Source organism: Alexandromys fortis, unplaced genomic scaffold (assembly GCF_014885135.2).
Source record: "Alexandromys fortis isolate MF-2015 unplaced genomic scaffold, M_Fortis_MF-2015_v1.1 scaffold_68, whole genome shotgun sequence".
NCBI lineage: Eukaryota > Metazoa > Chordata > Mammalia > Rodentia > Cricetidae > Alexandromys > Alexandromys fortis.
Genome location: NW_026067948.1, coordinates 3,598,656 through 3,612,061, shown reverse-complemented (window position 1 = coordinate 3,612,061; position 13,406 = coordinate 3,598,656). Strand labels below are relative to the sequence as shown.

Genomic DNA, 13,406 nt, shown 5'->3' with positions numbered 1-13,406 from the left:
TATTAGAAATAGATAAACCAAAGGTCTAAACTTGAATAAAGCACTCAGAACATCTAGGCACCTATGTCTAAATCCAGAGTGAGGCCATACCACTTTCTGAGTGGGATGCTCACCGTCAAGCAATGCAAGATCTCTTGCCACCCACTAGAATAATTATCTTTGTAGGGAGAGGTGCAGTCCACCTTTCTGTGAATTGCGCTGGGAAGTGGAGCTGCTCTGGTACTTCAGGTCCTACCTGGCTTGAGATGCGCAAAGGGAATTTCTCCAGTGAGGAGCTCCCACAGACACAGGGCGTAGCTGAAGACATCCGCCTTGATGGTATAGCGTGTGCACTGTGTGAACACCTCAGGAGCCATCCAGCGTAGGTTCTGCACAGACCAAAGGTAACCAGAGTAAGCCTCCAAGCCTGCACTGGAGAAGGTTCTCCGATGCTCTCAGGTGGCGTGGGCAGGAAGTGATTGCACCTCTGCTCTCGCCAATGCAACAAAAACTGTGCATCTTCTCATGTGGGTCAGTTTCTCAAGGAAACACAAAACCGTTGGAGGACCTTATCATCTGCACTCTATAAGACGCCTCCAATATTAATGACAAATAACTGCCTCCAGGGGTAGCTGTGCTTTTTTTCCTTGGTCCTTCCCCCCCCCCCCCAACCACCATCTATGACCCAGGCACCCTGCTGTCTTCGGAATCCACCAAGGCCCCATCCCTAGTAGTTCCCTTGGCTTGAATCACACTGTGGAAGACATCTTCCCTTGTTCAGTCTCTGGGCTCCAATTAAGTGAGTGACTCAATTAGGCCCACAGCTGTGTGTTCCCATGACAGAAGACACAGTGATCCATGAAGAAGTCACCCAGCATGCCTGTGATGGGGATTTCTTCCTAGTAATATCAGGCTCTGGAATTTCTTGTGTTTGCCCTGATGTGAATTTCATGAGTTCAGTGTCTGCAATATTCCAGAAGGCAAGCTAATAAATATGTAACAAAGCAAACCCAGCCTCATCTATGTGAACTATACTCTTCATATTAGTGATCAGAAATGCAAACAATTTCCATTTCTTTGCGGTTCAAAGGCCAGAACATCAGATGCTGCTTCATGAAATGGATGTTGCACCATTCCACAAGGTAACTGGGCAGTGTCTCCGTCCTCAGGGGTCCAGCTCTGCGCTCTCCCACCTCTGCCTCCTGTCAGTGGCCTTTCGCAGTCACCGTCCTAGGGGAAGGCGGGAAGTCGTATTCTTTTATCCTGTGTGTGGTATTGCTACTGACAGTTCTTCTGACTGTTTGGCCTTATGCTGAAATCACGCAGAATTAACCCTAGAACACCTTGGCATTACTAGACACGGTTCCCCTGCACAAGCTCCTGCAATCCAAGGAGTCTTAACTTACAGAGGAGGTTAGGCGTGCGCCCCGGCGGTGTGTGCCTGAGAGCAGGTTGACGGGGTGTTGTGTCTGAAGTGTGGAGGGCGAGTCCAACATAATCAGGAATCTTAGATATGGCCTTATCGCTAGTACAAGTTAAAACAACACCGGAATAATTTGAGGGGAGTGTTATCCTTACATCTATGCCGTGAAGAAGATAATTAATGTCACTTGCCGGGGGTGAGATTCTGTTTGATTCTACCCATTGGAAATGGCTTAGTCAGAGGGAATCAGCTGCTTTCGCTGGAAATTGCTCAGTCAGGGCAGCGACGAGATGCAGGTGCCCAAGACCCACGCAGCCACCGCTTTTCAGGGTCACATTTATTCTCATTTTTAAACTTAAGGCAATTTAAATCGGTTCATCCAGGGCTAGGATCCATTGATCAAGCTTCTTCTCTGTCTCAAGGTTAAGATGAGGTTTGTATAGCCCTCCCCCAAAGTACACACTCCACCCTTCTGTCACCCCATTACAGCTCTGTTCGCCTCCCTCATATTCTCCGGTCACTAGCTTTGCACACTCCAGGAGCCTTCTTGTTTCAAAGCCGCTGGACTCACACTGACCTCTGCCTTCCATGCCCACCAACCATGAGGCTGTTCTTACCCACTAGGGCTCTTGTGAAACGCCATAGGTTTTCACCCTTACCTCTCTGTGCACTAACTCACTCCCTGCACATTTTGACGGCTTTGATTTTTCTCCTTAGCGCGCACCGTGGGATTTGTTTGCTCCTTTGTCCACTGTCTGCTGGGCATGAACCAGAACTGACTTAGTGTCTGTGTGTAGAGCCAGCGGCTGATGACCGATGTCTGCCTCAGGTGCTCTTGCGCTTACCTGCTGAAAATGGGCCTCTCTCTGAAACTGGAGCTCACCAGTTTGAGTAAACCGGCCTGGTGAGCCAGTGAATCTCAGGGATCCTCCTGTCTCTACCTCTCAAGCACTAAAGTCTGGCTTATTACATGAGTTCTGAGGTTCTAAACACAGGCCCCCATGTTTGGTTCACAGAGGCATCTCTGCAGCCCGCAGTTTGGATCATTGTAAATCTTAGACTGTATGGGTTGGGATGTTAACACGCATTTGTTGGGAGAATATATGAAATCTAAAAGGTTATATGTTCAGATGTGGATGAGTCTAGCGCCCAAGGATGCACTTGGCAGTACGCTGATGCTGGAGAGAAGCCTCAGGAGGCAGGGTGGATGAATATATTTCAGGCACCTGGGGTCCTGACAACTAGTTAGAAGGTATCGGTGTTATTCCTGTGCCTCCTTCACTAGCTCTTGTGAGAGCAAGGCTGACCTCTCCCCTTTTCTGGCTTCCTATTTGGTCGCGTGACCACAGCACCCCCTTGCTCACACTGCTGTATGTTTCTAGGATGTGGTGCAGACTGAGACAGTTTTCGGTAATTTGTTTTGCTTAAGCGTTAATGCTAACCTGCAGGACTTGCTACCTGATAATTCTGATGGAGAGCCTCGAGTCCTGAGCAGGGACTGCTGAGGCTTTGGTCACCTGTTCGTACTTCCACTCCACAAGTTCATCATCACCTGTGGAAGTCTATGACAGTGCCTGCCGGGGCTTACAGGTTACATCTGGAATATGTTCACCGAGATCTACAACATTTTCTAAACAGGGACCCCCTCAAATAATTATTTTGGGGTCTTGTGAAAATAAAACCCTAAACCTTATCCTGACACCGAGACAACAAGACTTGCTGGCTAAGGCCACTTCCGCCTTCCTTCCTCCCACACCGAGTTTACAGATTTTAATTGTTTAACGAGGAACAAGAAAGCCACAGACCCCTGGCTGTTTCGTCATGTTGTCTTCATCCAGGGACTGCAGAAATCTTGATTCTAAAGGGAAGAGAAAACAAGTCCACGTCAAAGGAAGTGTCCCACACCCTAAGTCCAAGATCACAGCAAACATTTAAAGACCAAGGAAGCCTTTGTCTTATCCAAATTTTCACATTCCTCTTTTCAGCTTTGATAGCAAAGAAGAAAACTTAAGTGCCTTCAAAGTGCAAGCTCAATCTGAAATTTAAATAGACAGACCAAGGGGTGAAGTCTGTTTCCAAACTGTTGTACACTATCAGGCAACAGGTGTGAATGAAGAAAAGGCTGCCACTTAGGGGTATGTTTCTGGGAGTCTTACCTCCAAAATCCGCCACCACCGCATGGCCATCCTCGTAGAGGAGAATATTGTGACTGGGAAAGAATAGAGTTTGTGTGAGTTTTATCAAGATTTTCCCTCAGGTCATCATTTTCTTACCACAAAGATGAGATGCACCAACTCTGATGCTCTTGGTTCAGAAAAGGGATTTACAAAATGTGTCATGTTCTAGATCCTATTGACCTTGTGAAGAATTCCTCTCTACACGAACCATCTAAGCTTGTCAACAGGCCTTCTTAGTTGCTGTACTCAGCTCACAGAGTCCTGTTTGAAAATGCAGCTCTGGGTAGAAACACTATGGAACGTGCTAGATATGGAACTGGCTGTACCTCAGGCACCGTGAGCTTTCCATGTGAGGTATGCATTGAGTGAGTTCGAACCTGGGATCTATGTGATGGACAGATAGGATTCAGCCCTGCACACTATCCTCTGGCCTTCACATGTGCTTTGTGACCTGTGTATGTACATACCCCCAGCTCCTCTCACTAAATACATGTAAATATTTTTAAAGGAAAAGTAGGGAAGGTATCCTGGGCCTGAGATAACATTTTAATACAGCAGAGTATGTCTAAGGCTTGTTCAATGATGTCAGGTAAACTACAGTTTAGAAAGTGAGATAGACACTAAAACCAGCACAGAAACCTAGAACATCAGGAAGAGCATCAGGGAATGTCTGAAATGTTCTTAGCATAAGATAAAAGAGAACCATGTGAGGATGATACACTTGTCAATCACTTCCATGTACAAAGTAGATGTCTGTGAATAAGTTAGACATCAGCATCCCGTGACACTAGGTGAGTATGTATGCCTGGGGTATTGTCAACTTGTCCCCATAATATTGAGAAAATCTCCATTTTGTGCTATAGATGAAAGTTAGGCCAGTCTATGGGAGGTCAGCCCTCCCCAGCACAGAGATCTGGGTTGTGCAGCGACTCCTGGAGAAGCACACAGAGATGCACATTGTTCTTGAGAACCATGCTTGTCTTTAATGCTCAACTAGTGATCAGGTGGTGCCCAATCCAATGGGTATGATGACCACACACACCACACACCGAAGGCTCAGGGGTCATAGCAGCAGAGTAGACAGAAAGATGTTTAAGAGCTAGGGGACCATGAAGCAGCTTCTCCTAGAAATGCCAGAGAGGCTATGCTTATAAAGTCTCATCAACATGGCTGCCTAACATAGACTTGAGCAAGAAATACAATTTTGTTGTTTGACCTTAATGCTGAGTCCATGTTTGGCTCATGTAGGAGGCATTTCCAAGTCAGGAGGTAGCTATCTTGGTTTTGGTACTCAGTAAGAATAGGAATATTCTCAGTGATTTGTGCGATGCTTCCTGATGCTCCCTCCATTTTGCTAGCAGATTACTCTGGAGAGCCTTTTGTGTTATGAATGAACTTGGAGACTATACATAATGTATTTTATAGATGCTAAAGTTTAATGTGTGTTCAGAGTAACTTCAGAAGAGGTGGCAGAGTATAGGAGTAGTTGAGCATGTCAAAGCTGGAATGTCTGAGATGCTATTGTTAGCCCCAAATTACAAATTGGTAGGTATGATGAGGACAATGTCATTATAACCAAAAAATCTCAGACCAATGGGAAGAGCACACATAGACACAAGGCTCATTAGATTAGCTGCACAGCCCACAGCCTGTCAAAGGAGTGTGGGTGTTAGACATTCACCCAGAACACTTAAATATATGTTGAACAAAGTTCCACCAGCCACAGTAAAGTCATTGGTAGCCCCTATGAATTATTTTATTCTTAACTCCAATTAATGAGTGAGAAGAGAAATTGAAGCCTTGTCTTGAACATCATAAATTTCCTGGAAAGTTTTACAAGTGACGTTATTCTAGGTCACTGCATGAAAAGACCATGGCACCTTTGTGTGACTCTCCATTGTAAGGCTTGAGGCAGTGCTGCAGAACCAAAGCCACGACTCCAGGGCACTGGATAGTCACAATTCATTAGTTCAAATTTATTCTCATGTAAATATATGTTACTAAGAATAGCTACGCCAGCTAGCAAGACTTGTGGTGGAATGGTTGAGAGAAAAGTAACACCTGACTAATAACTTGGCATTGAGTATGACCAGATCATTTGGCTTCTAGTCTGCTTGGTGAATTGCAGTAGGGGAGGGAGAGTATCTGAAGGCATGGAGTGAATCTTGTTCACTGATGAAAAGTTGAACGGCCAATAGCTTGGCAAGGAGGATGCTGGGAAGAAGGAGGAGGAGGTTGCCTGTCAGATGTACAGTCAGATGCCAGGAAGCAGGATGTACAGGAGGAAAGGTAACAGCCACGGCCCATGCAACAGGATGCAAGTTAATAGAACTATGACTAGGTTATAAAAACTAGTTAGAAGCAAGCCTAAGCTATTGGCCAAGCTTTCATATTGAATAAGATGGCTCATTGCTTGGGACTTGGCTGACAGGAAAGAGAAAAACCTACAGTAAGCAGATTTAACGATACTGAAGATAGACTTTGCTACCACAGACAAGAGCCACACTTCGATAGAGTCAAGGTCACATCCTGGAATAATTTAGTGCTTGCAAAATACCACTCATCACTCTGCAAATGAATACTCAACGCCCAGAGAATGCTGAGGTTTATAGAGAGTAGAGATAACCTTGCTTAGTTCTTACAGAAAGGGTGGAAAGCTCAGAGTGTCGGTGTATCAACACAGACCAGAGAACTGCGGAGTGTGAACCTGGCTTTCCTTGTCATTGCGTTAGCACCTCAGATGTTAGAACTGTCCCCAGCAAGTAGAAAGCGGTCAATGACTGTGTATTTTGTGAGTCCTGTCCACACGCTTCTCCCAAGTGTGTATTTTATGAGCCATGCCTATGTGCTGTCCTTCAAGACATGGCATTTGCTTGCTTTCTGTTAGCGTGCCATTCCAGAAGATGCAAAGTGTACATGTTATGGATCTCATCTTCATGAAATTGATAGCCTGCTCATGAAAACCAAGATGAATGTTTTCAGAGAAAATAGCTCTACTTAAGAAGGGGATTAGCTTTGAAGGAGGCTTGGAAGAGCACTCAGCTACTACGTCCACAAATATGTGGTGTTGGGTTCTGGAAAGTTTTCATCTGCGAACCAGGCAGGCTGACACTGGGTCCAAACTGTCATTAGGACACTCTCTTTTAGGAAGAGCCTAAGACAGGATATATGATGTGGGATTCCCCTCTGTATGCTGTGAATACTATTGGTCAATAAAGAATCTGCGTTGGGCCTATGGCAATGCAGAATAAGGCAAGGCGAGAATTCCAAGCAGCTAGAGGAGGAGAGAGTAGGCGGAGTCAAAGAGATGCCATGTAAGTGCTGCAGGAGACAGAGGCACTGGAACCTTGCCAGTAAACCACAAGCCTTGTGGTAAAATGTAAAATAATGGAAATGTGTTAAGATATAAGAGATAGCTAACAAAATGCTCTATCTATTGGCCCCAAATTATTGCAATTAATATAGTTCTGAAGCCTCACACTGGAGCCTCCACTTGAAATCTTTGTTGCAGGTGAGAAAAGACAATCAGAGGATCAAGTCGGATGTCCTACATCTCTATTGCTAAAAGGTGGAACCAACAGTTAAATTTCACTTGTCAAAGTCAACCAGCATCTGAGGAAGACCAGCAAATACTCAGTTTCAATAATGAGGTAATGAGTCAAAGGGAACTGAGCTAGTGCATCTTTTCAACAATGAGGTAACGAGTCAAAGGGAACCGAGGTAGTCTAAGTTTGTGCCAGCAGGACTCTGTGGGCATAGACCAAACCCTCCTCCTCCCCAAAGCTGTGCTGAAGCCAAGGCTCTACCAGGAATGTGCAGATAAAGGGAAATCAGCTTCCACAAACAAAGGCATGGGAAGCTGGTCTAAAATGGTGTCAGAGCCTGGCAGCCATCAGCAGCATTCGAAGCTAGAAGTAAGGGACAATGCTGGGAATTCTGCGTTTCCCCCTTCCTGCCCCCTGAAGACCACTCGTGAGGAGGGTTAGATATAAAGGCACTTTGTCCAGGAAAAAAGCCTCATATGTTCTAGGCAAGGGGTGTCTGGGAAGCAGGGTCTCACTTCCAATTGAACCAGTTTTACTGTGGGATGTTTTCATCCCCCTCCTAGAGAGTCTTTCCTGCTATCCCCACTGTCTGACCTTGCCAGGCTGTTGATGTTAGCTGAAAGCATGACGTCACCTCACCTAAAACCATCTTTGTTCCCCCAGCCACACTGATGCTGCTGCACAACAGACGTGTTTGTCTCTTTGAAGTGCCCGTTCCTCACAGATTATAACCCAAAGCTTTATCCCCTCAACAAGGCAGACAATTTACAGAATATAAAACAACCCAAAGCAAGATTCAGTTCATTCAACTAGCCGAGAGAGCAGAAACCATGACCTTCATGACTTTCTAGTTAGTAACATAGTCTCAGAAAAGAGTAAACTGTCTGCAGGTGTGTGTGTGTGTGTGTGTGTAAATGTGCGTGTATGTGTGTGTAAACGTGCGTGTGTAAACAGTCTCATAAAAGAGTAAGCTGTCTTCAAGTTGTGTGTTTTGTGTGTGTGTGTGTGTGTGAGAGAGAGAGAGAGAGAGAGATCTTTTAAGAGTTTTCTCTCTGCTAAGAATGAATAGAAGCTAAATTTCACTGGTTTCTTTTCCATAAAGGAAAATTTTCTTCAACCTCAGAAGGGAATTAATTTAATGAAGCCATTATGTGAGGATCAGGAGTCCTTTCATTATAATTGCCTGTATTGAAAATTTATCTAAAGTGCTCAAATGATTCATAATCAGTTGGTTATGTGCTGTAGCCCAATGCTAATTGTCACTATTAATCAGACTGGCCTGATTATTAGGCCATTTCCCAGTTCTGATTTCCTCCCGGATCTGGACTGAAGTTCTTGGTTAATCCTGGAAGGGGCAAGGTGACTGCACCTCTCCCTCCACTACCATCAAGCGCTTTTACAAAAGTCATTAAAATGCATAAATAATAATTTAGTTTTTTTTCCTGAGTTACAGAGCCATGTAATTGCCTGTGTCAGTTGCTACTGAAAAACACGGGTTTAAGGTTACCACAGAAAACCTCTCGGAGTCCTTATTTGGAGAGACGACTGCCCTGACGAGTAAACAGAGTAGCAGAGCAGAGCTTCCCAGACCAGCTTCCTGAGACATCCCTGAAGGTGATTAACTCGTGATTAAAGGACTGGCAGCCGGCAGGCCTGAAAGCAATCCAAGGGTTAAGTCAGGGGAAACCTAATGGCCTCATTTCCAATCTCATCACACTGTGAAAGTCATTAGTTTACAAACACATCTTCCTGACTAGCCATCATTCACACCCTAAGCCAGGACTCCTGGATCTGCCACCAGCCAGCCTGCCTGCCTGCCACACCTCTTCTGCCTGCAGTGCCTGGGTATGGCTGGGTCTCTTCCAAGTACAGGCTTCTTACAGAGGAGTCCTACCCCCTGACCTTCAACACAGTCGGTTACACTGCTCCCTACTGAGCGTGGGTCCTGTCAGGCTGAATGTCATCTCAGACAGGACCCAAATATCCTGAATCTCTTCCAGTGGCTCTAGTGTAATGCGGTACACTGACTAAGCCTTTAATATGAACACTATTCAAAACTACTTACTTTGTAACTTTGTGTCTTTTGAAAAAATTATTTTGGAGTCTTCTAGACGAGTTCTTGGTAGCTACATGTTTGCTCTTTTATGGCTTTGTTTTAATATCTTTGTGCCTCCAATCTGGATTCCCTTTGTCCCTAGCTGTGCCTCCAATTTGTGGCTTGGATTGCCTTTGTCCCTGTCTTTGCCACCCTGACTCTGTGTCACACACACACACACACACACACACACACACACACACTTTAGTCCTTTATTCTTTCCAGCTATTTAGGCAGTGGCTAATGTCTAAATTATCCCTTTGTGGTAGAAGTCCTAGGTTGATCTCCACTGTAACACAGAAACACATGTAGACTTGGGAACTCCCCTGACAGGTACTCATAGATGCTAAATGGTGGCTGGGCCCTTGGGAGCCCCCTTGGTTTGGGCTGTGCAGTGGTTGGAATAAGAAGTGTACTCTACAGTATCAGGGATTTGAACACTTGTTTCCCAGTTGACAGCTCTTTGGAGAGGTTATGGGAAAGGATGGCCTAGCTGGAGGAAGTACGCCATGGGAAGGGTATTTCTTTTTTTTTAAATATTTATTTATTAAAGATTTCTGTCTCTTCCCCACCGCCGCCTCCCCTTTCCCTCCCCAATCAAGTTCCCCTCCCTCATCATCCCAAAGAGCAATCAGGGTTCCCTGAACATTCAGGCCTCACCCCTCTTCAAGTTCCCTCTTTCTGCTCCAGCTTTGTGGCTGAAGATGTGATCTCTCAGCTTCCTGCTCCGGGCGTCTTCTGTCTCACCACCCCCACTGTTACGATCATCACTTTGAAATCCTACGTCCAAATCAACTCTTTGTTCCTGCAGTTGCCTTTGTTGGTGACATTCAGTCACAGTGACAGAAAGTCACTGACACCAGCTGCTCACAGAAACCTGGTCACAGCCGTGGGAGAAACCTGGAGCTCTGCTTCAGAAGCCAATGGGGGCTTTGTTACCTTCTTGAATCCCTCCTTGTTTGTTTTTTGGATCTCACCATTATACAACCAAAGGCTCTTACTGTACCCACAAACTACCCCAGGATTCCTACTGTGCACCCCAACATTCAAGGATTCCTACTGTGTCCAAACAATTCTTTGTTGTTCTTTTGCAAGGTAAGTAAAGCTCGTGGAAATCCCTTACAATGATTTTATTTCACCAGGGTCCTCTGTTCTTCTCAAGCTCCCGAGAACCAGAATTTAGGTTTCCCTATCTGCCCCTTAAAGACACAGAGTGTTACGCTTACATAGAACATCATTCTGCAACTTTTTGTAAGGGCAAAACTGACCTAGTTTGGCTTCAAACAGACTGACTTTGTTGTTTCCAAAGGTTTGCAGAAAGAGCTTTTTCACAGTCTGGTAGCCTGCAAGTGATCAGGGATGACAATACACAGGTCCGAACATAATCTTAGTGAGAAAGAAGCAGCTTTCCCAGAGCTCAGAATCATGAACTTCTAAACACCAAAAGCCTAATTCCACTCAACTCTTGGAAACCATGGAAACGGAGCACTTCAATAAATGCAAAGGATTGCAGAGCCTTGACTCCTCCTAAAACAAACTTCCGTCGGTAGGTAGAAGTATATTTGAAAGCTTACTCCAAAGCCCCTGGATTTGTCCCAATGCCAGTGGGACTGAAGATATAGATTATGAGATCTGTATCATACTTCAACCTGCTTATTGAGGGTAATGTAAAAAAACACATCCTCTTCACTCAACATTTGCTCAGACCATGAAATCCAAGTGGGAGACCCTTCTAACTGAGATAATCTAAAGATCCACATGTGACCCAGTTGAGGGAAGTCAGTGAGTAAGTACCCTACAGTCAGCAAATGATTATTCCCAGCTTTGAGCAAATGATATTTCTTGGCCATATTAACAGAGATTAGTCTTATGGGGACTATTAGGAACAAAGGCATAAAGTGGAACATTCTTGAATTCTGAAGGACCTGTTAGGGAATTCCACAAATGACAGCCGAGAGTTTCTCACACAAGGTTTCTCCGAAATGAAGACAGGGAGGAGGGGTGCTAAGAGACATTGCCTTGTCTGCATTTTCTTTATATCCAGCATACTTCAGCACACTGGGATCATCTATGAACAGGGACTTCTGAACTCAGGTAGGGGTCTAGGAAACCTAAATTTGGAAGGCTTGAGCAGCCAATGCAAGAATCTTTTTGTGCAAAGTCCATAGGTCAAAAATGTAAAGAATGAAGAAAATGGCAAATAATCAATGGTATCTATTTATGTAAAATGAAAGGTTAGCTGGTCTGATTACTAAAAGAAAGTTAGCATTCCGAAATAATTAAAAAAAAACCCACTTTGACCTGAACATGGTTTCCTCATCTCCTTTCTGAACTCATAGTTGGAGAAACGTGAAAGACATCAACTTTCCCAGAGAAGTTCAAGTCCAAGTTTGAGAGGGAGCCTAGGTGTTCTAGAACAACACTTGCAGGTAGGAAATGTCAAGGTCACGGCATCATGTGACATGTGCTGCAAAAGCTATCCAGGAAGTGGAAGCTGTCCTTCTTAGCTTTCACTGACTGCTTGGCATAGCCAAGAGATATCTCTGCATGGAATCTCATTTGAGGGGGTTTACTGATCTGGTCTTAACTGAGGGGCAGTCTTGATTAGTAATTGTTCCACAAGGGTCCAACCCACTGTAGGAGGCACAGTTCCCTAGTCAGATAGCCCTGGGTTGTACAGAAAAACAAAACAAAACAAACAAACAAACAAAAACCATGAGCACAATGAGTCTAACAAACATCCTCCATACAGTCCCTGTGGTACTTTCCGGGCTCTCTCATTACAAGTTGCTGTACCAGAGAGAGTGGAGGCAGATGGATCCCAGAAGGCAGACAGACAGGGAAAGAGGTTTTAGGTAGATCAATGTGCTTTTCTCTTCAACATTGAAATAGCCATCTTTCTGCTATTCCTTCTGCCAGAGGGAAGTACTGGGGGTGAGAGAACTTTCAAACCTCCCATAGGAGGTAAACTACTGTCTGGCTAGGAACCAACCAACATCTCCTTCTCCGTCTGGACTATTTGATATTCTCTCTAGCCCCAGTTGGCCAATTTTGAGGGAAAAAGGAAGCCAATTTTCCCCTAAACATACGAAAGTTTGGGCTCCACCAGACAATTCAGATTCTTGGCCCTGATTCCGTCCCTCTGACTCTGTGTGCTTTTTTGACTTCAATAAAACCTGAATGAATGTTGAATTCTCCTGCCTGCATATTCTTTGTATCAGCAGAGAAAAGAAGCCCACCCCTAAGACCCTGGGTGACTGTATTATAACAGCATCACACATGCCTTAAGCAGACGGAAGCAATTCATAGAATTAGCATTTGGGAAGCAGCGGGGCTTTATCAGCAAATTCAGTTTCCCGTGCTTGAGTGAAGCAGCCCTAGGCTTGGGCAAACTCTTACGAAGGCGAGACTGCACTATTGCTGGCCAGCAGAGGCCTTGCTCTTAAACAGCTTCACCTTCAAGGAGTGTCCTCCCACCTCTCCGCAGCCTCCACAAGTAAGTGGCTTTAAGAAGTTTTGGCTTCAGGGGAATTTGTATGCAGCTCTTTAGGAACAAGGATTAGGATTTGGGAGAGAAAACTGTTTGCCTACTGGAGTATTTGACCTGGATGCTTTCCCCATGGTACCTTCATCCTTGCCTAGCAAACACAGGGAAGCTTAATGCTCTCGTTTCTACAGGAACACAGGTTAAAAATGTACTTACTCTCACTGGATTTCCATCAAGGGCACTTGGAGAATTCAGAGAGAGTGGACAAGTATATGCTTTATAGACTCACTGAGCCACTCAGTGTCTCTGCAGCTGTCAGGAAGATGCACTGTGGATTTCTTTGCAGACACTACGCAGTCTGTTCCTGAGGCAGGGGTATTAGTCACAGGGATGTAAGCTAAGGGCTGTGGTGGCTGAGGGCTGGAGTGTGTGACTGTCCTCTGAATAACTCAGGCTCCTTCTTCCTGTCTTCTTCCCTCTGCATATGCTGCTCCCTCCAAGTTAGAGCCACTTCCATTTCCCCTCTAAATGAATACTCCTCTTTTTCATAAGCCTGCTTGACTCTATTCCTGGTTCTCAGATCATGTCATTTATGATCAGTAAGATTATAGGACCCCCCGAAACTAGAATTATGAGTCAGGTAATAATTTTAAATTATTTTAAATTTCTTGTCCAGGGGTGGTGAGATATGATATTATTT

General features: G+C 44.9%; 1 protein-coding gene across 1 annotated transcript in view; it reads right to left on the bottom strand.

The window, feature by feature from the left end:
- Window positions 1–13,406, bottom strand: part of Tnni3k (TNNI3 interacting kinase) — a 210,929-nt gene that overhangs the window by 72,767 nt on the left and 124,756 nt on the right. Inside the window, exons 18-20 of the mRNA XM_050149480.1 lie at window positions 3,559–3,611; window positions 3,208–3,260; window positions 236–368 (exon numbers count right to left, since the gene is read on the bottom strand). Of these exons, the coding sequence (XP_050005437.1) occupies window positions 236–368; window positions 3,208–3,260; window positions 3,559–3,611 (239 nt within the window). The remainder of the gene's footprint in view (window positions 1–235; window positions 369–3,207; window positions 3,261–3,558; window positions 3,612–13,406) is intronic.